A 25,048-nucleotide genomic window follows, 5' to 3' on the forward strand; every position below is an offset into this window, starting at 1 on the left:
GGCTGCTACGTGGCGGCATTTGAGTGGGCTTAAAGCGGGCATGTCATTAGAGACTGGGAGAAATTTAATTTAGCTATGGTGTTGTCAGTCCATGCTGCCATTTCCTCACACCAGCCCCTCTCGGCCTCGCCGGAGCAGCGACTTCCATCGCCTTCCAGTGGAGCTGCGCCATCGGCGCTGCCCCTAAGCAGGTAATCCATCTCTTTGATTCCTCCCAAGGCAATTCGCGCCTCTGGAAACCCCAATCTCCATCTCCATCGATTGATTTGGATGCGCAGAGCGCCGATTTGCAAGAAATCCTTGATCGCCTTATCTCACGCCGGCGGGAGCATCGCCAGGAATACTCGCTGCGGCGTCACTGTAGAGGTTCTATGATCGATATTTTGGAAGAAATATTCTCAATCGAGCAGTGCTTTTCCAGGCGATTGGCGATATCATGGCGGCTACTGGATTGATATCCGAGAGTGAGGCTTGGATCGATTTGAAGGTGAGTGTAGCGTCTTCTCTTTACCTTTTCTTCTCGCGAGCTGATTGATCGGACAATGTGTGTAGGATCATGTCGCGGAGATCAACAAGACGCATTTGAGGGAGCTTTTGACTGATACGTCTCGATGCGAGGGGATGATCAAGTAAGCCTTGACAAAAATATAGAAAATGATTGTATGACAAAATTTGTTTTTCGTGGCGCAGGGAGCATGACGGGATATTGATAGACTTTTCTAGGCAGCGAGCAACGCAAAAAACCATGGAAAAGCTTTTTTCGCTTTCCAAGGTTGGTTGCATTTTTCCTTTCTTTTTGGCTCTATCCCCATTCTTGTTTTGGACAGGAAGCAAAGCTGGAGGAGAAAATAAAGAAGATGTTTATCGGAGAACACGTAAAGAGCCTTTGCTCCTCCTAATCTTGAAAATCTTGATGATCACCATTCTTTTGTTATAGATCAATAGCACCGAGGATCGGGCGGTTCTTCATGTGGCGCTTAGAGCTCCAAGAACTGAACACATTTTCGAGAGTGGTCGGGATGTTGTTCCAGACGTCTGGGAAGTACTGGACAAAATCAAGGATTTTTCAGATAGAGTGCGAAGTGGCACTTGGGTAAGTGACCCCAAAACTTTTTCTTTTTGTCTTTTTTTTCTTTCTTTTGAGGTAGTTTGCTAATCTGCGTTTATCTATTAGGTGGGAGCTACAGGGAAGCCCCTAACAGATGTTGTAGCGATAGGAATCGGTGGAAGTTTTTTGGGCCCTCTTTTTGTTCATACAGCTTTGCAAACAGGTCTTTTGAACCAACTTCAAGCTTCCCTTTTTAACGCTGTGTCCGTGCAGAGCCTGAGACTGCCAAAGCTGCGCGTAATCGAAAACTTCGATTGTAAGTATGTTCTTGCGTTTAAGATTTTTAAGCGTTTCTTTTTTGTTTAAGCGCAGCCTTTCAAATGTAGATCCTATTGACGTTGCACGGGCTTTGAATGGTTTGAAGCAAGAAACAACCCTTGGTATGTGCGTTTTGTTGAAGTTTGTATAGTTAATTATTCTCTCACTTTGTAGTGGTGATCGTTTCCAAAACCTTCACAACCGCGGAAACTATGTTGAATGCAAGGACTGTGCGGTCCTGGATCACATCGGCGCTTGGGTATGTGTTTTAACACTGGCTGGATTGTGTGACTGGTTGATGTCTGATGTTACAGGTCAAATGCAGTCTCTAAGCACATGGTTGCTGTCAGTACAAACGTGAAGGTGCGATTAAAATTTTCCTTTTGCGAACTTTGTAGCGTGATCTTGTGACAGCTCGTGAAAGAGTTTGGCATCGACCCTGAAAATGCGTTTGCTTTTTGGGATTGGGTTGGAGGTCGCTATAGTGGTGAGTAAATCTGAGCAAGAAGCCTCCTGTGCTTTTAACTAATGTCTCGGTCGATTCAGTATGCAGTGCTGTTGGGGTGCTCCCATTGTCTCTACAATATGGATTTGAGAACATTACCAAGTATGCTATCATTGTCTAGTCAACAGGGTTTTACAAACTTGCACTATAGGTTCCTCGAGGGAGCTTGGAGCATTGACCAGCATTTTCGTACCGCACCTTTTGAGAATAACTTGCCTGTAAGTATATTGCTGATATCAGTGTAGAACTTATGAAGTGTCATTTTCAGGTTCTATTGGGTCTATTGAGCGTATGGAATGCGAGTTTTCTTGGATGTCCCGCACTGGTACGGTCCCACAGCATTCTATGTGAGCTAAATTGCTGCATGATCAACCATGTAGGCTATCCTGCCATATTGTCAAGCCTTGCAAAAATTGGCTCCACATATCCAGCAAGTACGTACTTCTTCTCCATGTTTATAAAGTAAACAATTGTGCCTTGCCTTTTTACAGGTGAGCATGGAAAGCAACGGCAAGGGAGTCACGATTGATGGAAAAGTACTCGATTATGAGGCAGGAGAGATTGACTTTGGAGAACCAGGGACCAATGGTCAGCATAGCTTCTACCAATTAATCCACCAGGTATGCTATAAAATTCAAGTAGTATGTTCTTGCCCTTTTGACTTGTTCTCGTGCGTCCCAGGGTAGAGTTGTTCCATGCGACTTCATTGGAATCATCAAAAGCCAGCAATCAGTGTTTTTGAGAAGTAAGAAGATTTTTATTACTCTCGTTACCGCAGGCTGACGATTCAAACATTCAGATGAGATTGTCAGTAACCACGACGAGCTTATGTGCAATTTTTTCGCCCAAGCAGATGCGTTGGCTTATGGCAAGGTCAGTAAGGAATCTCTCGTGTTTCTTTCACGGTCTAAATGTTTCTTCTTCAGACCCCCGAGGAACTTCGAGCGGAAGGTGTCCCGGATTATTTGATTCCTCACAAAGTAAGTTCCTGAAGGTTCTTTCCTTGCGGCTCTACAGTTACCTTGTTCTTGCAGACTTTCACCGGCAACCGTCCATCCCTGAGCATGCTGCTACCAACTCTAAAGCCATACACAGTTGGCCAGCTTCTAGCTTTGTATGAGCACCGGATCGCAGTGCAGGGATTTATCTGGGGAATCAACTCCTTCGATCAGTGGGGCGTGGAACTCGGCAAGGTACACTTGGCCTCCCATCATTCTCGACTGAAACCAATCGAAAATCCGACCTTTTCATTTTCAGGTGCTTGCATCCCGAGTTCGCACACAGATGAACGCTTCACGAACGAAAGGAAAGCCCGTACAAGGATTTAATCACAGTACCACAACGCTGCTCAACCGTTATTTAAAGGTGAGAGGACTTGGATTAAGCATGACACCATAACTTTTTGTTGGGTGGTTGTTCAGGGGAAAACCCAGCTACTGTACCCAGAACCACAGGATGTATTTCCTTCCAACATTCTCGTCGGCCCGGAGTCTCCCGTGGCTCTCGAGGACGAGGACTAAACAACATCACGTCAAACAAAACCAGATGAATGAAGCAGTGCACGATTTCTGCTGTTCTCTGAGAAAGAAGATTAAAGAACATCACGTAAGTTTCATCAAGGAACGGAGTGCTGGCTCATTGTTTTACAGAAAAAAAGCAATGGAGAAAGCTTTTCATTTCGTTTCTCCTGTAAAATAAGAAGATTTTTGTTGTTGTGATTTGCTCTCACCGCTCAAAATGAGCCACTCCATGTAAGAAATGAAAGTACCTCTAGAGCGAGCTTCAATATCCACATGGTAGTCCTTCGCTCAGACCCTGAACTGTGGACAACCGAGTTAGAAGAATAGTAGGAAATGCAACTTACCTCAAGAGCGCGAGTTGCCTTCTGGTGGAGCTATGGAGACGATGCCTTGGACTCTTCATGCTGCTATGCCATGGAGCACCGCGCTGAATTCCACACTAGCAGGAGTCCAAGTGAAGGGAGCTCTCGACGGAGAGGCTTGTTTTTCTGCTGCAACCTCTGGAACTTAACAGATACCTTGTGGCGAGACTGCTTTGCCTAGTTTCTATAGCGTCTCCGACTGGCGCGGCTTTGCTCTCTACAACTCCATCACAAGTAGCACCTCAACCCGACCAAGAGAACGCTCTGGGACCATTCCCGTCCCTTTATCTATCCACACGGGCATAACCTCTTTGTGTAACGATGAGCACCCTGGCATGAAAGCAATGTGTTCTTGGAATTGAATACGCATGCTCCTGGATGCTGTAAAGAAAATTTTTGAAAACGAAGAAAAAAAAAAACGAGCAAACAAAAAAGATGTTTTTGGAAAGATCTTACGAGGTGTCTTGGAGCCGAGCTCACAACTTCCGATGGCAGGTCTGGTCCCGATCCGGAGATGCAAGCGCCCTTGCAATTCATGCTCTTCTGGAGCCTGTTTCAAGAATTAAGAATTTAGAGCGACAAGAGTTTGAGCTTCGAGAAGGTTTATGGAGGACTTACACAGAGCACTCGTTGATCAAAGGAAGGATAGAGGCCTTGCATTTCTTGCCTCTCTGACGACATGCTTCATCGCAAGACTGACCACGTCTGTGTATTTAGTATTTACACAAAGTTGATATAACAATCGGCAAAAAAAAACAAAGAGGATTTTTTACCTGCCAGTTATCAGTGAATAATCTGTGTTCTCGCCTGCTTCAACTCCGTGATCTACAAAAACATCAAGGTTCTCAAAACATTTCTTTGCAAAGTAAATAATTTTTTACCGCGTCCAGATGATAAGTTCGTTTGAGTAAAAAAGCAGTGATGATACTCACTAGTGTACGCATTCTCATGCACCTGTAGCACTTCGAGATCAGTACTGGAAGAGATCGAGGAAAGTTTTAGAAATGAAATACCACACTTCCAGAATTGTGGCGACATCTTCCAGTACAGTACTCAAAAACTGATACAAAATTTGCTATAGAGAGGAAAACGTTAGATCCTCTTGACACAAATTAGTCTTACCAGCAGTAAGTTGCCTCGCGGATTTGGAGCTCAGCGCAAACTCCTTGGACGTCTGCAAGCACAATAGATAATAAGAAAGAAAGGCGAAAAACCTCCGCTTGGTCTTACATGAATGGGATCCAAGCAGCAAGAAACGCAGTACTCGAAAGTGTTACAGCACTGAGAAACTAAGTTACAGCCTCTGTCGTAGCAAATTCAAGGATCCAGATATTGAGAAATCAAAAGGAAACACCACTTACGAGCAAGAGAATTGTTGCCCCTCTTCTGGACAGCATCCTCTCCCAAAATCAATGTTTCTAACGCTACAAACATATCCTACATCCCAACCAGAAAGAAGTTAAAGAGAAAAACGAGAGAAAATGCCATACCTTGGCTGTCAGCGAGAAGATGAGGACCTTGGACCGTGTTATTGCAGCTAAACGATGAATCGCCTCTGGAGAAAACACTTCAAGCGCAAAGAGAGGTGCATAGAAGAGCTTACAAAGGTTCTCCGTGGCTGAGCGACACCAAAAATGCAACCATCAGGAAGCGCCACTGCCAATCCATCGCGAGAAATAATTAGGGCTCTTCACTAGGGCATTATGGAGTAAAGTAAAGGTCTTTACTTCAATTTTGAAATTTTAAAAGATCTTAGAAATATTATTCTGGATGCGATTGAATCTTGTGGTAGATCGATAAGACCCTATAATCGAGAATAAAATGCAAGTGTTTTGCTTGGAATTCTCATTACGAAAATCATGGCTTCTTTCTTCAAGCTTGCTACCACTCTCTTGGTGTGCTTTATGTTTGTGGCTAATGTCATGGCTCAGGCACCACCACCGCCACCAAAATGTAATAATCAGGTGGATTTCTGCCCAAAGCTCAATGGGATATGCACTGCATACTGCCAGTCTTGCCATCCTGAGCTTGTGGCTCCAAATGCCTACAGGTGCATGAAATGTCAGGCGGGAGTTTGCAATCCATGGCCACTCTCTTGCAATTGCTCTGGCTGTGTGCCTTGCTAGATGGAGTTTGATAGCTAGCTCCCTCTATCAATAAAAATGTTTTCAAATAAAAATAACAATTATCTATAATCTTTGGAAGGCTAGGGTGCCTCCTGAAGATTTTGGGCTTTGCAGAAGCTTTGAGGTTGCAAATTGGTGTTTCTAGTTTTAAAGATATTTTAATTCTTGGTTGCGAATGAAAAAAATCACGGATTTTAGCGTGTGGAATCAATTGTTTTCATATAGATTATGATACGAGTGGTGCAATAAGACTGAGAGATTCAACTTTTTATGCAAAAATCCCTCCAATAGATCTCGAGCGTTTATGCATTAAATCACTATTAGAGCAAAATTAATTTAATTGGTAGAATACATGCTTAGGGCACAGTTTGGAAAATTTATTAGTAGTGTCTGATAAATTAAAATGCGTGTTTCATTAAACAAACCTCATAAACCCTTGGGAAAGAAGAACCCTAAGTCTCAGAGCATGGCGCTAGGCGCGCGTTGCGCCATTGGAGCTACGCCAATCGGCCAAAATCGTCCCGGTAAGCCTCATCCATCGTCAAGCTAGCTCACGCAAACGCTCTGCTAGAGGTTACTTTGCTGGATTATGGGGCCGGGAATGTTAGAAGCGTCCGGAATGCGATCCAGCTTATGGGATTTCACATCAAAGACGTAAGGACTTTTCCTTCACGGCCAGCATTTCCTTATTTTCTCTGCGAATTTAGGTGACTGGGCCCAAGGACATCGAGAAAGCTACGCGTTTGATCTTTCCAGGAGTCGGATCCTTCTGGGCTGCAGTGGATTCTCTCAAAAACAGAGGGTACGTTTCGTGTTTTTCCTGAAATCTAGAGACTTATCTCTTTAAAATCTTGCAGTCTAATCGAAGCTCTACGCGAGTATGTCCAGGAAGATCGTCCTTTCCTTGGCATCTGCCTGGGCTTACAGCTCTTGTTTGAGTATGGAGAAGAAACTGGCTACGGTGAGTCTTTCAAAATTCATGCTTTCAGTCTTAAACACGATGCATGACAGTGGAGGGGCTTGGTGTCATACCCGGTGGCATCAAACGCTTCGATGAATCCTCGGGCCTCAAAGTTCCACACATCGGGTGGAATGCTCTTCACTTAAAGCAAGATGCATCGATACTGGATGGCGTCAAAGGTCGCCATGTCTACTTTGTGCACTCGTACCGAGCAGTCGAGGTATTCTTTGCACTCTTTTTTATTCTTTTAGCCATGTTTTCTTCTTGTCTTTCTGCAACTTCAATTTTTCTTTTTACAGACTCCCGAGAACAAAGACTGGGTTCTCGCTACGAGCACGTATGGAACAGACTTTATTGCTGCAGTAAGAAAAGGAAATGTGCATGGCACTCAGTTCCATCCCGAGAAGAGTGGAGGTTAGCTACATTCTTTCGAGCACGGGTTTCGTGTAACGCCGAGCGCCCTCGTCTCTAAGGCGATGAGTGGGCATTTTGACTTTCAGATTTGCGAATGTCTCTTTTGCAGTAACCGGGCTTAACATTATTCGAAGATTTCTTGGAGGAGGGCAGTCTGAAGCAGCAGAGGTGACTTATAACAAGTTTTCTTACTTTTAAGCAGCTCTTACATCAGAGTTTGTTTTAGAGAGTCGCGAAACAAGCAGAAGAAGCAGAGCCAGGAAAGACAGCGGTGCAATTGGCCAAACGGGTATGGTAGACAAGCCATTAGGATATCATTCTAATCATTCTTCACTTAACAGGTGATTGCTTGCCTTGACGTTCGAACGAATGATAGAGGTGATCTTGTGGTCACGAAGGGTGATCAATACGATGTGAGAGAACACACTGAAACACGAGAGGTAGTGTTCGTGTTTGAAAGTTTGTTTTGTTGAAAACGGGATATCAACGCTGGGTTTAGGTGCGCAATTTGGGAAAACCCGTAGATTTGGCCAGCTCTTATTATATGGATGGGGCCGATGAAGTAAGCTGCCTGCGATGAATTATACGTTTTCATTCATCTTTCAGGTAACATTTTTGAACATAACCGGCTTCAGAAATTCTCCTCTGGGGGACTTACCAATGTTGGAGGTAAAATACGAAACAGCAAACTGACAACAAACTTTTATGTCATTGGACCAGGTTTTACGAAAAGCGTCTGAGAAGGTTTTTGTTCCTCTAACAGTTGGGGGAGGAATCAAGGATTTTACCGACAAGGATGGAAGGTAAAATTTCAGTGCTTCTAAAACTTCACAGAATCATTGGATTGTGGTTTTTCAGATATTATTCCAGTCTAGAGGTTGCAGCGGAATACTTTAGATCCGGCGCGGATAAAATATCCATCGGGAGCGATGCCGTTTACGCCGCTGAGGAGTACATAAAATCTGGGGTGATTTTCTTGCATAAATCCACTCATTTATCTGCTAACACCATTTCATTCCCAGCAAAAGACCGGAAACACAAGCCTGGAGCAAATTTCATATGTTTACGGCAACCAGGTATTAAAATTTCTCAGCGTGACGGTCGGACGAATCTTTCATACTGTTGCAGGCAGTGGTGGTCAGCATAGATCCACGCAAGGTTTTTGTTAAAAGTCCGAGCGAAGTACCTTACAAGACTGTCAAAGTGGCTCGTCCAGGGCCTAACGGCGAGCAATTCGCTTGGTACCAGTGCACGGTACGCCTTTTTTATTAGTCTTCCATCTCTTCGTATCTTTCGTACTTACAAAGCTGGTTTTCACAGGTTAATGGTGGCAGGGAAGGCAGGCCGATCGGAGCTTTCGAGCTAGCAAAAGCGGTGGAGGAACTCGGCGCCGGAGAGATCCTTCTTAATTGCATCGACTGCGACGGTAAGTACCGAGAGAATTCTTATTCTTTGAACGGATGTTCATACGCAACTTAAGCTTAAACAGGCCGAGGTGAAGGATTCGACTTGGAGCTCGTGAAGTTAATCTCCGAGGCCGTGAAAATCCCGGTGATTGCAAGCAGCGGTGCCGGGACTGTGGATCACTTCTCAGATGTTTTCTCCGAGACGCCAGCGTCGGCGGCTTTGGCCGCAGGGATCTTTCACAGAAAGGAAGTAAGTCTTTACTTTGTAAAGCTTTGTCTCCAACGAGGTGTTTGTTCCAGGTTCCAATAGCTTTGGTGAAAGAGCATATGTCACGGGCAGGAATCGAAACGCGGTTTTAAAGTGTGTCGCCGCATTTTTTGCTAGCTAGCCACTATCTTAAAAGTAGGCTTTGCTTTGTTTACCTACAAGCCCTCGTTTTGAGGACACGCCCATTTACACTAGACCATTGCGAGTATTTTGCCTTCTACCTAGAGCCAGCGCCATTCATCACACGGGCTTGGCAAGGGCTAGGGTTCTATCCATCACCATCGCCGGCGTCTTGGAGCCCGGATTCGTCCTTCTAGAGCTCGCTCCAGGTGAATCCATCCCCGCATTGCAGCTGCGCCGGCCATGGTGTGCCCGCTAGCGATGGCAGAGTAGCGGATCTGGGAAATTTCGTGTTCTTCCGCGGGAATTCGCTCTTCCGGCGCTTGCGGAGAGGAATTCCGGGGAAATGCAGCTATAGGAGGAGGCTGCAATGAGGAAGGCGATGAGCAGGGCGCGAAAGAAGGGATCCGCGCCCTTGGAACTGAGCAGGTATGTGGCAATGCAGGTAGATATCGATTTTTTCTCATGAACTCTTCTTGATCCAGGGATATGTATGGATTCATCTTGAGGCCACAGCATTTGCAAAGGTATCGGGAGTTCACATCGATTTACAAGGTGCTTTGTAGTTTTAACGCGTTTTTCTAGTTTACTCTTTCAAAGTACTTATCCTAGCGAGTTGTGTAGGAAGAAGAAGCCGAAAGATCTGAGCGTTGGGAGCATTTCCTGAGAACTTACGGTGATGCTGCGGATTTTTCAGCCACCAAAGGAGCTGAAAAGGACGCTTCATCAGACGGTGAAGTTAATGCGAAGCCTGACGGTGAAAATAGAGTTGTCCAGAGGTGGGGTGAATTAAGGCCGTCTCTCAACATTGTGGAACAAGGAATTGCGACTAATGCCGGCAGGCAGCAGCATGCAACCAAACCACTAGAAAATGGGGACGTTTTGAAGACCCGGAAAACAGATAGCGGAGCATCTGATATTGATGACTCGGACGATGAGTTTTACGACGTGGACAAGTCGGATGCTGTTGCTGATTCTTTAGTTTCCAGTGACCAGTCAGACAGCGAATCGGCCATTCATGGAAAAGAAAGTCCATGGAGAGAAGAGCTGCAGTTCCTTGTTCGAGGCGGCGTTCCTATGGCTCTGCGAGGGGAGGTAACTCTGTTTCTTGTTTTCGTACGTTCTCAGTTTCGTTTTGCTTTCGGGCAGCTTTGGCAAGTGTTTGTTCGCACCAAGACAAGGAGAGTTGAAGGACACTATGAGCGTTTGTTGGAAAAGCCATCAAGCAATGGAAATGGGAATGCTAATGGTTATACACACCATGACGAACCTCCCTCTGTTCCAGCACAAGAAAAATATGTGAACCAAATTGAAAAGGTACTATACCATGATAGTATAATGTAAATTCAGTTCGATGTTTTCTGGTGTAGGACTTACCGCGAACTTTTCCTGGTCATCCAGCTCTAGATGAAGATGGTCGGAACGCATTGCGCAGGCTTTTGACTGCATACGCACGACATAATCCTGATGTTGGATACTGTCAGGTTGGTTGAAGATTAGTAGCCTTAAGTGTTAAAAGATCGTCTTGAATACTTGCAGGCCATGAATTTTTTTGCTGGGTTGCTTCTTTTGCTGATGCCGGAGGAAAATGCGTTCTGGTATGTTCAGCTCTTTCAATTTCGATTTAGAAGTCGAGTTGTTATGCATGTGTACCAGGACATTGACCGGTATCATAGACGAGTACTTCCAAGGCTACTACTCCGAAAAGCTTTTAGAAGCACAGGTTTTTATGACAGAAATCGTGGTGCACCGTATAACAGAATTTTGCAGGTGGACCAACTTGTCTTTGAAGAGCTTGCTCGAGAACAGTTTCCGAGGCTAAGTACTTGTTTGAGCTTTATTCTCTTCGGGTATTGAGCCAAGTGGCACTTTTACAGTTTCGCATTTTGAATCCCTTGGTGTTCAAATATCGTGGATGAGTGGACCCTGGTTCCTATCTATATTTGTGAACGTCCTACCTTGGGAAAGTGGTCAGTACAATTTAAATGCATTTCCTCTTTCCGCTGATGAAAATTAACTTGTGCAGTTTTGAGAGTATGGGATGTCTTGCTTTTTGAAGGCAACCGAACTATGCTTTTTCGCACTGCTCTTGCTCTTTTGGAGCTGCATGGTTAGAAGTTGCTTTCTGTAATGAATATCAACGTTATTAATCTCTTAACCTGTCTCAGCTCCTGCTCTTCTGGCCTCACGTGACGCTGGCGATTGTATCTCGGTGATGCAAACAGTGACCGGTGCAACATTTGATAGCAGTCAGCTTGTCTTGACCGCTTGCATGGGTTTTCAAAAAATCGAACGGCTGGAGGCGCTTCGGACCAAATACCGGCCAATCGTTTTAGCAACTCTTGATGAACGAGCAGCCGAGCTTCGTTTATGGAGGAGTTCCCAAGGCGCTCTTGTCAAAAAGCTCTCAAGGAAATTTAGCTCACTGAACACGTCTACCAAGGAAATCACCACGGCGGAAATCATTGCTGAGTCAGGTGATATTGAAGAAATAGACGAGGAAGACGAAGAAATTGACGAGAAGGATCCTGCTGACTTGGAAGAGCAGGTACGCTGGATTTCTTTTAATACCTATTTTCTTACTAACTGTTTATGGTGTTTAGGTGGCCTGGCTGAAAAATGAGCTGTGTCTCGCGCTCGAGGAAAAGAAAAGAGCAACGGCCAGGTGAGTGCCTGCCTAGACTTTTCCAAGAGTGTACAAAGTGGTTTTACAGGGCAGAGGAATTAGACGTGGCTTTGATGGAAATCGTCAAAGACGATAACAGGCGAGAATTGTCTGCAAAGGTTCGAGAGATCCAAGTTTTCTTTTTTTCTCTCTCTCACTTCAGCTCGTGTATAGGTGGAAAGCCTAGAAGCTGAACTTTCTACTGTTAAACAGATGCTATCTGACAAGCAGGAGCAAGAAAAGGCCATGGTGCAGGTCAGTCATCTTAGAAACTGGAAGAGAAATTGAAATTCCGTAATGTCTTTGCAGGTTATGCTGAGAATTGAACAAGAGCAGAAACTTACTGAAGACGCGCGGTGTTTTGCCGAGCAAGATGCTGCGGCACAACGGCATGCTGCCACAGTAATGCAGGTAACACCAGATTGCTAGCAAGTCGTCCAGTTTTACTGAATCTTTAAATTCACAGGAAAAATATGAGCAGCTGATGGACAAGTTTGCGGCTCTGGAAAAGAGAGCAGTGATGGCCGAGACAATGCTGGAAGCAACTCTACAGTACGAGGCCGGACAGACCGGAAACCTCCGACGCCAGAAGGAGGAGGAGCCCTCTAAATGGTCCTGGCCTCTTTCCTCACCAAGGTAAACACCAACATTTAGTACGTGAATTTAGTTGTCTTCCTTACAGGAGCACCGAGGCTGCTACATCAAAGCCAAAGCCCAGCAGCCCTGTAGAGTCTGGGAAATCGACAGACTCTCAGGAGGAGCCAGCGCGCAAGCCGGGCCTTTTCTCGCGGATCAGCTGGAGCAAGGTATATCTTTCTTGTTTTTTCGTTTTTTTTTTTCTCTCCCGGCTCGAAAGAGAGATTGAATTGTTCGTTCCCTGGCAGCTACCAAAGAACCAGGCATCTCCCGAGCCAAGTGGTGATCGAGCGCGCGAGGAGAAACCAGCGGAAGAGGAAGCGACGTTGTCCAAGCCTTGCGAAGAGGAGGACACGGCAACTAGTGCTGGTGCCGAGGACAAGGCAGGGGAGGTGAGTGACAATGTCAAGGCTTAGAAACCTTCCAACATTCTCTGTTTCGAAGCTTCTTTGTACAGAATTGATTGAGCAATAGATAGTTATTACAGTTTTGGCATGCTTACGCTTGATGCAGTAGGATCGAGTTCCGCAATAGCGCTCGCCGCGAGATAGAAGGATGTTAAGCGCTAAGATCTTAACACCAAAATAATAGCCAGGAAAAGATCATACCAGCACGTCCATCGGCTTTGATTTTCCAGAGTAGATCTAAATCTTCTCTCATGAAAAACTGTTTGGTTTGATAGGATGCCCATCCGCGACGTCGTGGTGTGAAATATGCTTGTCTCGGCATTTGCCCAAACAGGGCATCCAGAGTATGCCCAAAACGCGTTTTGAGCGAATGTCCGGGAATAGCGTGGTTTCTTGGACGATAATCTTGTCATGGTTTGTGAAATCCGGTCGATTCGATGGAGAGAAGCGCGTCTTTGATATCATGCCGCAGCGCAACGATGTCGCCTGGAATCTGGGCGTGCGCCCAGGCCGGGCATTTGCGGGAAGCGGAGGAAATCCACGATGAGATCATCTCGTCTCTTGGAACGAGATGATCCGCCCATGGCCAGGGCGATCGGCTATTTGATGCGATGCATCAGCGTGTCCTGGAACGCGATCCTGGGACCTGGATCGAGGCCAGATTCGAGAGAATGCCGGCAAAGGACGTGATCTCCTGGACGATCTCCACTGCAGGGGCCACGAGCATCGCCAAGCGCGCGAGATCTTCTTACGTCTCTGTGTCGCACAGACAAAGTTTCCTTTTCTTCTCCTTTTTTTCTTGTCTTGATTTTTCTTCTTCTCGATCAGGACAACATATTCCCTCGCATTTTCGGTCCAGGGCGAGTCTACTATTTTAAAGCTCTCGAGATTTCCTTTAACTTTCACGATTGGAATTTTCTCCAGATTTGCTCTTGAGAGCAAATCTCTATACATATATTCCTTCGATAATATTCTTTGTCTCACGATCTTCTAAATCGATACTTTACATAGTAACCCTGCCCTATTATATTGGCGGCGATGGAAGCTCTGGCATTGGCGTTCTCCTGGTTGCGACGCGCTCCAGCACAGGCAAGCACACAGGCAACAGGATTGAAGGTCCTCCTCCTTGAGGTGTGCACAGCTCGCTCGTTTCTGTCATTTTTTCTTGTTCCTTGACATTTTTCGCGTGCGGGCAGACTCCTGCCGCAACAGCGGACAAGAAAGCGGAGGATTTCCCAGCACTGTCCTCGCAGCTCGAGGCAGTGATCGCCAGCAGTGAACCAGCATCAACTGTTCCCGAGTATGATGCACCTGTACTCGAGGAGGATGACGAGCATGACTTGCAAGAGGTAACTCCAGATGTAGCTAATCTTCTCTTGCAGCCGGTTGCTCCAATCGAGCTGGAGGATTCGTCCTCGCCAGCACCACCCTCGCACCTCGAGGCAGTTATAGCCGGAGCAGCATCAAGTGTTCCCGAGTATGATCCACCACCGTTACCTGTGCTCGAGGATGACAACCATGATTTGCAAGAGGTAACTCGAGAGCTTAGATGCTTTGCCTGGAACCGCACCAACCTTCTCTTGCAGCTAGAGGCGGTCATGGTTGGCGCTGTGGATTCAGTTCGGTATACTTCTCTCGGTGGCAAGACGCTTGCAATCGACGACGACGACGACAACCTGAGCTGGGAGGATATCCAGAGCTACTTTCGGACCTGGACATTCCCGTCGGTGCAGCTACCGTCCAGAGCCGAAATGCATCTGGAGGTGGAGGAACTCAAGAAGCTAGTTGGAGAGTGGACTTGGAAGCTACCGACCACTCTTCAGTCGATAAAAGAAGAAATGTGGAGTAGGCTTTTGAACGCGGGCTTGGAGGAGGACGAGGTGACGTCCCAGGAATTATGGGAAGAACTCAAAAACTTCCTGGGGTGGCATCGATTCCCAGTTATCAGTTCCCGACGGATGCTTCTGGAAGCAGCGCCAGGTCCTCCTATCTTCGTCTCCAACGAGAATGGACCTTCTCTGTTCCGCTTCATAGCTCCACTGCGCACACAACAAGATGGAGAAGAACAAGCTTCAGTCTTTTGGCAGAGGCTGAGAGGCGATGGCACCAGCAGCGTGAGAAAGCACAGGAGGCCTCCAGACAAGAATAGTGAAGGGCAAGAACTTGTGGCAGCAATGGCCGAGGAGTCATCCTACAAGGTATGTCTCTGTTGACAGGAATCAGATATGTAGTCGTACTAAGATCTACACTGAACAGGTGCTAAAGTCTCATGCAGCAGCAGGATCTCGAAAGTTGTTGAGGCAAGCTGATGTTTCATCGCCACCAGCTTCAGTCTTTTGGCGGAGCTTGCGAGGTGATGGTGTGGGAATGCACAGGAGGCTTCCATACAAGAATATAGAAGAACTTGCAGCAGCAATGGCCGACGAGTCATCCTACAAGGTATGCCTCTGCTGACAGGAACCAGATATATTCGTACTAAGATGGACATTGAACAGGTGCTAAAGTCCCATGCAGCCAAAGGATTTCCATCTCAGAAGTTACTGGCTGGCGGCACTGGTGACACTAAGGAGGCTAGCAGCAATGCTTCACCACCACCAGCATCGCCACCACCTTTTATGTGGCGGTGGTTCCCTCGAAGCTTGGGCGAGGATGGCGGGAAGGCCAAGAGGATCAACACCGAAACGTTTCAAGAAGCTGAAGGGACTTCAATATCGAGCTCTCAGAGTTTAGTGTATGACATCGGGGTGAGCAGCGGCAGCGGCAGTGCCAGTGATTTCATCGAGTTATTTGAAGGAGAAGGCATTAGCAGCAGTGATGCCTTCCTGAACTCGCTGTTGGAAGTCGAAGGTGGCGGCAGCAGCGGCAATGTGGATCTTCAACAGGCTTCCTCCAGTGATCTCAACTTGCAAGCGACGGCTGTGGCGGCAACCCCGCTGCTTCTTCCAATCCTTGCCGGGCTGCTGGTTGCGTTGCTCTTCCTCTTCTTCCTCTACTTCCTCTCGGTGATCAGGAGGAGGTGGAGGAAGAGAGGGCTCCTGCCTCATTGAGTTCCAGCTTTCGATGCAAATGCATCAGGATGTGCAGTGGACGGGATCAGGCATGGATCAAAGCTTGAAGCCGGTGGCTTAACACTACGTGATGATCTCCGTCCGGAGTGATAGAACTTCGGTGGCAGATTTTTATCGGCTGGAGAGACAGTGGCTCTAACGTCATCAAGGCAAGAAGTGAGTGGAGATATCTTACAAAACAGAGGTTGCTGGTGGTTCCAGAGGTTTGTTTGGTCATACACAACTTTCTACACCGATTGATGGTGTAATTGCAAGCTAGGAAGGATGATCATATACTGAGTGTTTGTAGCTTTTAAACTTTGCTGATTCAGAAAAACAGTTTTAGAGGCTTGGTAAGACTAGAAGTAACACTATCACCTCCTGTTCACGAGATGAGTTACTACCCTGTGTGAGAAGCAAATCGATGGAAGGAAGCAATAGTTACAATTCTAGTAGCTTTGTGTCACCGCTAATGCCAAAGGCTGAGAAAGGATGTGTGTGAAGCCCTGGTTATGGCCTGGAATCTACAAATGAAAGGAATAACAGTAAGCGAAAGAAACTGTTTTGTCAGCTTTGCTTGACGCTAGATAGAGCTGCGGCCATGAACATCGCCTCCATCAAGCCCCCACATAAAGTTTTTGCCACTGTGTTGCAGCCAAGAGCGTTCCAAAAGCTGTGTGATCAACATAAGTTCTAGAAAAACTACGCAATGGATCCAGAGAGCATGAACTTCAACTCAGCCGATCCAATCCACAGTGTTCGTCAAGCAAAACCTCCACAGAGATAAACGATCCGATTCCCTCAATTTCAAACGTTGTTCCATGCACAGCTCTCAAGTCCCATTGGCTAGTTCCGAAACCTAAGAAAATGTGACCGTTGAAATCAGACGGCCAAGTATTTTAAATTTTGACCATTGGAATTGGACGACCAGAAATGGAACCCTACCATCAACGGCCACCATTTACAAATAAAAAATGCTACCAAAGGCTAAAGCTACATTGTCTTTGCCTCTCTTCCTGTATGGCATGTGGCCCCCGTGTCGTACAGAGCCAGTCAGTGGTGCTAGCCAAGGTGTTGCCATGAGCTTGAGTGGCTTGTCCAAAATCACACTGTTATATGCCAGGCTCATGTGCTTCGCCCACTCAAATGCATACACCAGAGTGGACACACCATACATCATGCATGTCCCCAAAGAAGCCTCTCCAAAGGACACCATCTAGTACTCTGGATCAAATAGCAACGAGGACGCCATCACCTTGATTCTCATGGTGGATTCTTAGAACCTCTCTAGCCAAAATTTGAGCAGGTTATCCCACAACACGGGGTTTCTTCCTAAAGAGTATGTGTTGATAAGCATGAAGGTGTTCTTAGGGGTGAAGTAGCCAGCAGCTCCATGTCCTAGACCATGACGTGAAGTATGAGGAAGGTGCCAACAGGCTAGAGGTAGAGGACCTCCTTACCACCACACAGGGGGATATGTGAGGTGCTTGATGTCTGACTCACATATAACAATGCTAAGCACTTATTCCACCAGATATAAAAGGCCTCACTAAGGTGGAGGGGGGATGCTAGATTTTCCATACACTCCACCTTCTCATTACCTCTCTTTCCTTATCAATTGATATTTAGTTAGATTCACATAGTATCAGAGCCTTCCATTCCAGGGAAGATAGCAATGGTAGGCTCTCATGTGGGAATGGAGATGGGCCACATGTGCTGGTTGATTTTAATTTTCCATCCATCCTAATGGAATTCCAGTGGTGGGGAATCCTCTCTCAATTCCTTGTCCCACTTAGAGTATTGGATCTCATATTTTGCTACAGAAATATTTTGCCACTTATTCAGCCTTTGGCACCACCAACACTAGCTAACTCTGTGCTGTCATTCTTGACACAAAAAGGTAAATTCAATGTTCTAGAGTATGGAGAATGATATTATCAAGTTGTAAGACTGGCTACATCAAATTGAACAGTGGTTTAACTATAAGTATATTCAGAAAATATGGAACGGTGCTAAATTGACAATTATATTTATAATAATTTTTACATTTTATAAATATATCATGGGAGCTCTTAACACTAGCAAATAAAAACTAACAATATGAGTTTTGTTAAATAACAACTTAAATTTTCATTCTTTAGTGCCTTTTGGGTATAAATGCACATGTGTTAAACAGTTTATCAAGTAGTTTGTGCAGAGAATGATAAAAAGTCTAACAATACTATGGCAATAAAAGAAGAATATCTTAAAAGACTAATTAATAAATAATTTTCAATAATTGCAATCACATTTGCGAACTATTACAATACTTTTGTGAATTACAATCTTGAGGAGCCATGCAAAGCAATGCAATCAATAGTGGGGCTGGATGGCAAGCTCATGAATTACAGTGTAAATCATCTAAGGTGATGGAGAGTTGAGGCAAGTTTTGGTTAGGAACCAGTGCTCCATCTCCAGCTTAGCGTTTGCTAGGCCTCACACCACAGAGATCAGCGCTTTGCTAAGCTTGGAACTTCGGACCAAGGCTCCACAGGCACTCCGATAGGCCAGATTTGAGCTGCCGGATCATCCAGTTGCCAGCGAAGAGCTGAAAGTCCACCGCCTTTCATCACTTCTCCCCGTAGCAATCTGCACTTTGCTCATTCTTCATTGTTGCCAAGGCTCAGCAGAGTTCAAATATTGCTTGCTAGACCGGATTTGAGCGGCGGGAACTCATTCGGTCACTGGTGGAGCCCGGCTTTCGTCACTTCTCCGCGCGTAGCGATCAGTGCTGTGCTAAGCTTGGAACTCCGGAGGCGTTTTTCAAGGCTTGGCGAGTCCAGATATCCATCGCGCGATAGACCGGATTCGAACTACCAGATCATCCAGCTGCCGGCGGAGGCCACCTTTCATCACCTCTCCGTGCAGCGGTAAAGCTTGGAACTCCGGAGGCACTTCTCATTGTTTCCAAGGCCCGGCGGATTCAGATCTCGATTGCTAGGCTGCATTCGAGCTGCCCGATATCATCCAGTCGCCGGCAGAGTGTCTGCCATCCATCACTGGTTTTGAGGCTTGGCCGGGAGTTGACGCGCTTTGAAATGCCTGACCAACTCCATGAGGATATTGCCGCGACTTTGAGATCCTCACGAATGACCTTGGTGTGGCACTGGAAGTGTCGTGGTTCAACGACACTCACAAGGAACCAGATGTCTGTTCTTCCCTCGCAGCCGAAGCACTTTCCCCCCGTGGAATTGCTGAAACCGCGAATTCCGAAAGCCTCGATAGCTTGCCTGACCGATGTGAATTCGCGCTCGAGAACGAGCCTGCAATGCGATTCTCTATGGACATTAAAGTCTGGGATCACTGTAAAAGACTAAACTGGCGTAGAGATAAGAAGACACGTCTAGACTATCTAGTTGTGAGGAGCTCACACTTGATGGCGTAGAGATCAAACGTGAAGTAGTCGCCACAGTGATTCCGAATGGCGTCCGCATCGTCGCCAGCACCCTGGAGCACTCTGGTGGTGTCAACTCTGATCTGGTCTATCGCACGCAATCGCGCCATGCCCGACCCCGCACACCGAAATTTCCGGCTCTTCCAGCCACCCCACAGTCACGGGATTCAGCGCCTCCTCCCCAAACGGACGAGATGGAGATCCTTGCCCAGGCCGCTGTCGAAGATCTCGGTGATGATGTACGTAAAATCTTGAACACATGAACAAAGAACGGTTTTATACCTTGAAAGGAAGAAATAAAGATTTCAGTCCTGGATACACAAGCACGCTTGTTGCGGTACGCATGGAGGCAGCAGCTCCTAGCATTCTCTAGGGTAAGAAACATAGATATGGGGATAAATACGAACCAAATGTTTACCAAGAGTCATTTTGCGATGGCAACAGACGATGTCCCTGTGTCTTTAAGAAAGAGTACATGCAAAGACTGAACAACAAACAGAGCTAGTAGATAAAAAAGAAAAACAGCATGCTATGTTACTGTGATCATTGTTTCTTGAATCGGCCCCAAGGTGGTCGAGGGTGGCGGAGATACGGAGGTCATTCTCAACCACTGTGGACGCTTGATCTCTACTGGATCAAGATTGAATTTCTCCGGTACCACGAGGTCTACAGATTGCCTCCAAGAGCTTCTCCATTGTCGTTTCAGTTAGTTCGTCGATTAGTACTCACGAAATTTCTGTTACCTTGCTCCTGCGATTGATCTCCCGAGGAAGGCGATGGCGGATGGCTGCCAATGCTCGGGATTCTTGTGGTAGTGCTTAATCTTGACCTGTGTGTGTTTATCACGGCATTTGCCCGAAGAAGGCATCCAGAGTATGCCAAGAACGCGTAGAATAGCGTGGTTTCTTGGACGATGATCTTGGTAGGGTTTCTCCACGGTCTTGGAGGAAATCCGGGCGATTTGATGGAGCGAAGCGCGTCTTTGATCTCATGCCGCAGCGCAACGAGGTCGCCTGGAATCTGGCCGTGACAGCGTGCGCCCAGGCCGGGTATCTGTGGGACGCGGAGGAAATTCACGATGAGATCCTGGAACGCGATCCTGGGACCTGGACGATGGGCAACGATCATCGCCAAGCGCGAGAGATCTTCCATTGACTGACCGAAGTTTGTCTTACCTCTCTGTGTCGCACAGACAGACGTCACTATATGGAAGACTGTAAGCTAGTTTCCTTTTCTTCTCCTTTTTTTCTTTGCTTCTTCTCGATCTGGACAACATATATCCTCGCATTTTCGGTCACGAAGCGGCTGGGTGAGTCTACTATTGTAAAGCTCTCGAGATTTCCTTCAAATTTTGACAGTCGGAAGTTTGTTCTGGAATCGTTGAGAGCATAGGCAAACATGTGAAGGGTGTTCAACAAGGAGATGACGCACTCACTCCCTTAGAGCAAAGACTGTGACTGCTGCAAATCCTGAAAGACCAACGTCTGGGATTGATCCGGAGAGAGGGGTGATGGTGAGCAACGGCAAGAGCAGATTTTCTCACACGATGGCGAGACCATCTACCATTTCCTGGGAACTTCGACGTCTAGCCAGTACACTGTTGTGGGTCAAGCTTGCATTTGTGGACGCTCCTCTTGAGAAGATTTGTCTCCTCGGTTGTGGTGTCACTACAGGTAACTTCTTGCTTGTCTTCCAGGGAGTGATTGGTTTTTGTCTTTCTCTTCCAGGTGTTGGTGCTCCCACAAAAGCCGCGAGAGTAGAATTTTGGTCTCGGAACTATTGGATTTGCTGTAAGTGTTTTCAAGGCTTTTTTTATTCTTTTTTGTTTTGGTTTGTGGAGTTTCATATTGTCTGTGTAGGCTGCACAAGGTGCTAACATTGCTGCGAAAAATTGCCATCGATAAATCCTTCAACGCTGGAAGAAGGTATGCATCAACGTTTTTTTTTTCACCTTGCTATCTAGGAAAGGCGAAGTTTGGCTTGACGGATGCGATCAATCCAAAAGACCGTGGCAAGCCAGTGCAAGAGGTAAACTGCGTCCAACCTCTATGTCCTCGCTACATAACACTTACGATTTCTCAAAACTTCGGGTGATTCGAACAGGGGAGGCCTACTACACGATCGAGTGCGTTATCTCATTCCTGATGCTGTGGAGAGCTTATGAGGTGAATCTACAGATATCTTCTTAGAACTGACGTTGATTTCTACTGCTGTAGGGAATTTGCCCTCTTCGGAAACTTGAGATACCGATCCATCACCTTCTTCAAGTTCTGGACCAGCGCTTTCCACTGCTTGCTTGAGACTCAAGCTCAAGACTTTGGTGCTCTCGTCGAAACCCGCGGCAACAGTGACTCCCCAGCCCTGTGATGGTCGGACATGCATGCTCTCCCATGTTCGTTGCTCTATGGAGACATCCATTCCACTGGAGGCCCACGCTGCAAACTGGTGAGATGTTTTTCTGCTTTAGTGTTCGAACGCAAATCTTTTGTTTTAGGCGCCTCAAAGGTGGTGGTGGTGGCGGCGTGAATCTTGCAATCTACAAAGCTGCTGGTGACGAAGCAACAAGAAGGCACAAGAAGGTGTGCGATGCTGGAGCCGTTTCCTCTACGGCTGCCTCACGTCTATCCGTCCTTGGGCCCAACATGAACCCATGGATGCCAAACTGGCTGTAGGCTGATGCTCTGTTCTCGATTTCGCACCATTTTTCCGCTTCAAAGCTTGCATCATCACCAAACGAGGAGATGCAGCTACCTTGGCTTTAGGATTCTCCGAGGTGATAAGCACGGTGGAAGACTCGGGTTCTTCGAAGAAGGGAAGTTACAGGGGAAGAATGGAGCTGGGACTTAAAGGCAGGGGATGCGAAGCCAGTGTAGCGTTCCATCCTGACAAGCACAGCAATGGCGACTCACGTCTGCGCTGCGTTGTGTTCTGCCTCTCTACGCAAAGGTTTGCCTCGAAAGCTCTTTCTAATATCCAACTGAAATGTCGATTGATGTGCAGGCAAAGAAGCACGTCCTAGTGTCTGAAAAGGCTGGATCGGATGGACTTCAAGCAGGAGGTGGAAAACAGGCTTCTAAGGCAGCTCGTGCTTCAAGCAGCTAAAGCATTCATCTCGAAGTTAAGGACCCTTAAAATTTTTTAACTGTTTTAAGGATCTTAGCATATTCGTTGGGGATTCTTGTTCTTCCTCTCTTCGCGTTGGAGGTATGGGTGGAAATGTATGGAAGGTAATGCGTGGTTAGGAACCAGCGCTCCATCTCCAGCTTCTCTAGCGTCTGGTAGGCCTCTCACCACAGAGATCAGCGGTTTGCTAGGCTTGGAGCTTCGGACCAAGGCTCCGCGGGCACTCCGATATCAGTCGCTAGGCCAGATTCGAGCTCCCGGATCATCCAGTCGCCGGCGGAGAGCTGAAAGTCGCCGCCTTTCATCACTTCTCCCCGCAGCGATGAGCGCTTTGCTCGTTCTTCATCGTTGCCGAGGCTCGGCGAGTTCAACTATCGCATGCTAGACGAGACCGGATTCGAGCGGCGGGATCTCATCCGGTCACTGGCGGAGCCCGGCTTTCATCACTTGTCCGCCGGCAGCGATCAGCGCTGTGCTAAGCTTGGAACTCCGGAGGCGTTTTTCAAGGCTTGGCGAGTCCAGATATCCATGGCGCGATAGGCCGGATTCGAGCTACCGGATCACCGCGGAGCCTGCCCGCCTTTCATCGCTTCTCCGTGCAGCGGTCTCGAAGCTTGGAACTCCGGAGGCGTCTCTCATTGTTTCCAAGGCCCGGCGGGTTGCTAGGATCTCGATTGCATCCAGTCCGGATCCAGTCGCCGGCAGAGCGCTAAAAGTCCCGCCATCCATCACTGGTTTTTTCAGATCGCCAACTCCGAAAGCCTCGAGAGCCTGCTTGACCGATGTGAATCCGCGCTCGAGAACGAGCCAGCAATGCGATTCTCCATGGGCATTAAAGTCTGGGATCACTTCCCGGATAGAATGGTCTGCGTCTTCTACCGAAAAGATGCTCTTGGCCTGGCCGAACCGTTTCACGGCTACTCCTTCGGCCCATATGCCACATATCTTGTGGGGGAGACCATGGCGACCTTGGCGTTTCATGGCTTCAAGCCCAGAAACCCCAACAGGTGGTCCGGGATTGAGGTCAGGGATCCCGTGTGCTCCCAACCCGGGATGGCGATATATTCGGTTCCTATCTTGTCGCAGTGGATCTTCGGCAATGCTGTACCCCCTGCGGTGTATCGGTTCGATCTTTACCGGATTCAGAGAGCAGTCCACCGCTATGGATAGTGAATTCGGACCAAGGCCTACGTCTTTTCTTTTCGCTTTTCACGACTTCAGCTCGAAGCGACTCGGCAGAGCCAAGCTTGTTTGCAATCCAATTCATTCGCAACGCCTTTTATTCTGAATCGAGAGAGTCTGTCCTTTGTTCATGTCTTGGCGGCAAGAGAGGAGTATGAAAGATACATAGATAATAGCTTACAAGCAAAACACGGGTATGAGTAAAAGACTAAGCTGGTGTAGAGATGAAAAGACACGTCTAGACTATCTAGTTGTGAGGAGCTCATACTTGATGGCGTAGAGATCAAACGTGAAGTAGTCGCCACAGTGATTCCGAATGGCGTCGGCATCGTCGCCAGCACCCTCGAGCACTCTGGTGGTGTCAACTTTGATCTGGTAGCTTGGGATGCCCTCGCTGTCGCACGCAATCCCGCCATGCCCGACCCCGCACACCGAAATTCCCTGCTCTTCCAGCCACCCCACAGTCACGGGATTCAGCGCCTCCTCCCCAAACGAGACGGCACTCCTGGCAGTGACGCTGCTGCCATCAACTTCGTCTCGCTCGAAAACCACAGCAACCATCTGCCTCATCTGCGACTTGAGGTAGCACTTGAGCGCCACGAAGGTCTGGACCTTGGAGCCGGGGCTATGGAAGTAGGCGTCCTTGTAGGAGAGGAGCTCGGGCAGCGTCTGGCACTGTCCGACGTCGAGGATGAAGCGCGGGCATGGGCGAGTGGTCAAGTCCTTGCCATCGTGGGGCTCGAGCCGGTAGAGGTCCTCGTGGTGGGCTTGGACGGTCACGTACTTGATGCTTCCAGTGGGAGGATAGGCGAATCGCTTGCGCTGCACCGTCCACACCCACGGCGCCGGTCGCTCCATGCGCCTGCTCACGTACGCCGCGACGAAGGATTGGTGCTTGCGCTCCACCGCGATCACCCTGCCGATGGGGCGCACGATACACGACGCCCCTAGCTTCCATCGCTCGCGGTAGACCAGGAGCTTGTCCATGCTCCAGCCCGTGCCTACCAGACACTCCTTGCGCTTGTTCCATGCCTCCCAGTCGAGGTCGTCGTCGTGCTCCGCCTTGCGCTCCGCTGCCTCAAGCGCCCGATAGAGCACAGCCTCGAACGATTGGCGCGGCATCCTAAAACCCTAGAGCCCCAAAAGGGGTTTTACATATCTTCTTGCATCACGACACTTGACTAACGGTTTGACTGTTGACGAACGCCTCAGCTCCAAGCTTTTGGTGGCTGCTGTGCTGCAGTGCCCCATCTCGATCGGACGAAAGTTGCTCTCCACGGCCGTGAGGACCTCGCGCTGGATTTCTTCCGGGAGATGGTAGCAGAGGAGTGACGAGCAAAAGATCAAGCCGTCCACGAGACCAGGCTCTGGTCGCCAGCCATGTCCTGGAAGAACTTCAAGTCGCGTCGCCGAGGCTCCCGGCCGCCTTGCGGTACATGATCCGAGCTTGGATCTGAGCTTTTCCATGGTCCAGCCGAGCTAGCCCAGGCTCGAGTAAGCGCTGACG

At 47.7% G+C, this 25,048-nt stretch overlaps 6 protein-coding genes and 1 long non-coding RNA gene across 11 annotated transcripts; 6 read left to right on the forward strand and 1 right to left on the reverse strand.

Annotated features, from left to right (window-relative positions):
• Window positions 1–33: 33 nt before the first annotated feature.
• Window positions 34–3,589, forward strand: LOC9646011 (glucose-6-phosphate isomerase, cytosolic). Its single transcript, XM_024681019.1, has 24 exons — window positions 34–191; window positions 279–366; window positions 422–487; window positions 553–629; window positions 691–772; window positions 828–875; window positions 938–1,093; window positions 1,175–1,271; window positions 1,322–1,364; window positions 1,421–1,488; window positions 1,541–1,625; window positions 1,681–1,729; window positions 1,781–1,853; window positions 1,913–1,973; window positions 2,023–2,089; window positions 2,140–2,196; window positions 2,252–2,305; window positions 2,363–2,491; window positions 2,553–2,616; window positions 2,671–2,744; window positions 2,798–2,851; window positions 2,906–3,064; window positions 3,129–3,236; window positions 3,293–3,589. Exons 1-24 carry the CDS (start codon window positions 76–78, stop codon window positions 3,389–3,391), a joined length of 1,974 nt encoding a protein of 657 aa, XP_024536787.1. The 5' UTR covers window positions 34–75; the 3' UTR covers window positions 3,392–3,589.
• LOC9645623 lies at window positions 3,467–5,428 on the reverse strand. Of its 5 annotated transcripts, none has more exons than XM_024681026.1 (12): window positions 5,357–5,428; window positions 5,244–5,308; window positions 5,115–5,190; window positions 4,984–5,056; window positions 4,876–4,927; window positions 4,770–4,828; window positions 4,635–4,707; window positions 4,527–4,578; window positions 4,372–4,458; window positions 4,210–4,303; window positions 3,736–4,134; window positions 3,478–3,691 (listed from the first exon to the last, which is right to left on the reverse strand). In XM_024681026.1, the coding sequence occupies exons 1-11, from the start codon at window positions 5,419–5,421 to the stop codon at window positions 4,042–4,044; spliced, it is 789 nt and encodes a 262-aa protein (XP_024536794.1). In that variant the 5' UTR covers window positions 5,422–5,428; the 3' UTR covers window positions 3,478–3,691; window positions 3,736–4,041. The 5 variants fall into 5 exon arrangements, with proteins under 5 accessions (XP_024536793.1, XP_024536792.1, XP_024536791.1 ...); XM_002976002.2 differs by having other exon boundaries at window positions 4,767–4,828; XM_024681025.1 differs by having other exon boundaries at window positions 3,467–3,691; window positions 3,736–4,303.
• An 898-nt stretch (window positions 5,429–6,326) lies between these two features.
• On the forward strand, window positions 6,327–9,122 carry LOC9646012 (imidazole glycerol phosphate synthase hisHF, chloroplastic). Its single transcript, XM_024680967.1, has 18 exons — window positions 6,327–6,403; window positions 6,451–6,533; window positions 6,587–6,681; window positions 6,737–6,840; window positions 6,891–7,060; window positions 7,140–7,254; window positions 7,364–7,422; window positions 7,481–7,543; window positions 7,596–7,694; window positions 7,754–7,816; window positions 7,861–7,923; window positions 7,975–8,057; window positions 8,113–8,221; window positions 8,277–8,330; window positions 8,383–8,508; window positions 8,575–8,680; window positions 8,744–8,910; window positions 8,961–9,122. The coding sequence occupies exons 1-18, from the start codon at window positions 6,346–6,348 to the stop codon at window positions 9,018–9,020; spliced, it is 1,677 nt and encodes a 558-aa protein (XP_024536735.1). The 5' UTR covers window positions 6,327–6,345; the 3' UTR covers window positions 9,021–9,122.
• Window positions 9,123–9,266: 144 nt separating this feature from the next.
• LOC9645624 (EVI5-like protein) lies at window positions 9,267–12,848 on the forward strand. The gene is made up of 18 exons (XM_024680966.1): window positions 9,267–9,477; window positions 9,534–9,603; window positions 9,673–10,143; window positions 10,198–10,365; window positions 10,419–10,532; window positions 10,588–10,646; window positions 10,705–10,771; window positions 10,819–10,870; window positions 10,926–11,018; window positions 11,075–11,158; window positions 11,217–11,596; window positions 11,652–11,713; window positions 11,763–11,832; window positions 11,888–11,968; window positions 12,023–12,124; window positions 12,180–12,349; window positions 12,396–12,519; window positions 12,598–12,848. Exons 1-18 carry the CDS (start codon window positions 9,419–9,421, stop codon window positions 12,763–12,765), a joined length of 2,394 nt encoding a protein of 797 aa, XP_024536734.1. The 5' UTR covers window positions 9,267–9,418; the 3' UTR covers window positions 12,766–12,848.
• A 946-nt stretch (window positions 12,849–13,794) lies between these two features.
• Window positions 13,795–16,500, forward strand: LOC9645625. The gene is made up of 8 exons (XM_024680776.1): window positions 13,795–13,887; window positions 13,953–14,288; window positions 14,343–14,954; window positions 15,013–15,195; window positions 15,252–15,758; window positions 15,918–15,980; window positions 16,136–16,156; window positions 16,375–16,500. The coding sequence occupies exons 1-8, from the start codon at window positions 13,795–13,797 to the stop codon at window positions 16,498–16,500; spliced, it is 1,941 nt and encodes a 646-aa protein (XP_024536544.1).
• A 5,098-nt stretch (window positions 16,501–21,598) lies between these two features.
• On the forward strand, window positions 21,599–21,949 carry LOC9646013 (transcription factor bHLH140). Its single transcript, XM_024681057.1, has 2 exons — window positions 21,599–21,681; window positions 21,731–21,949. The coding sequence occupies exons 1-2, from the start codon at window positions 21,617–21,619 to the stop codon at window positions 21,906–21,908; spliced, it is 243 nt and encodes an 80-aa protein (XP_024536825.1). The 5' UTR covers window positions 21,599–21,616; the 3' UTR covers window positions 21,909–21,949.
• Window positions 21,950–22,012: 63 nt separating this feature from the next.
• Window positions 22,013–22,411, forward strand: LOC112348473. Its single transcript, XR_002993053.1, has 2 exons — window positions 22,013–22,182; window positions 22,237–22,411. It is a non-coding gene; the product is annotated as an uncharacterized LOC112348473 (long non-coding RNA).
• The last annotated feature ends 2,637 nt before the right edge of the window (window positions 22,412–25,048 follow it).

The sequence above is a fragment of the Selaginella moellendorffii genome, unplaced genomic scaffold (genome assembly GCF_000143415.4).
Source record: "Selaginella moellendorffii unplaced genomic scaffold, v1.0 SELMOscaffold_29, whole genome shotgun sequence".
NCBI lineage: Eukaryota > Viridiplantae > Streptophyta > Lycopodiopsida > Selaginellales > Selaginellaceae > Selaginella > Selaginella moellendorffii.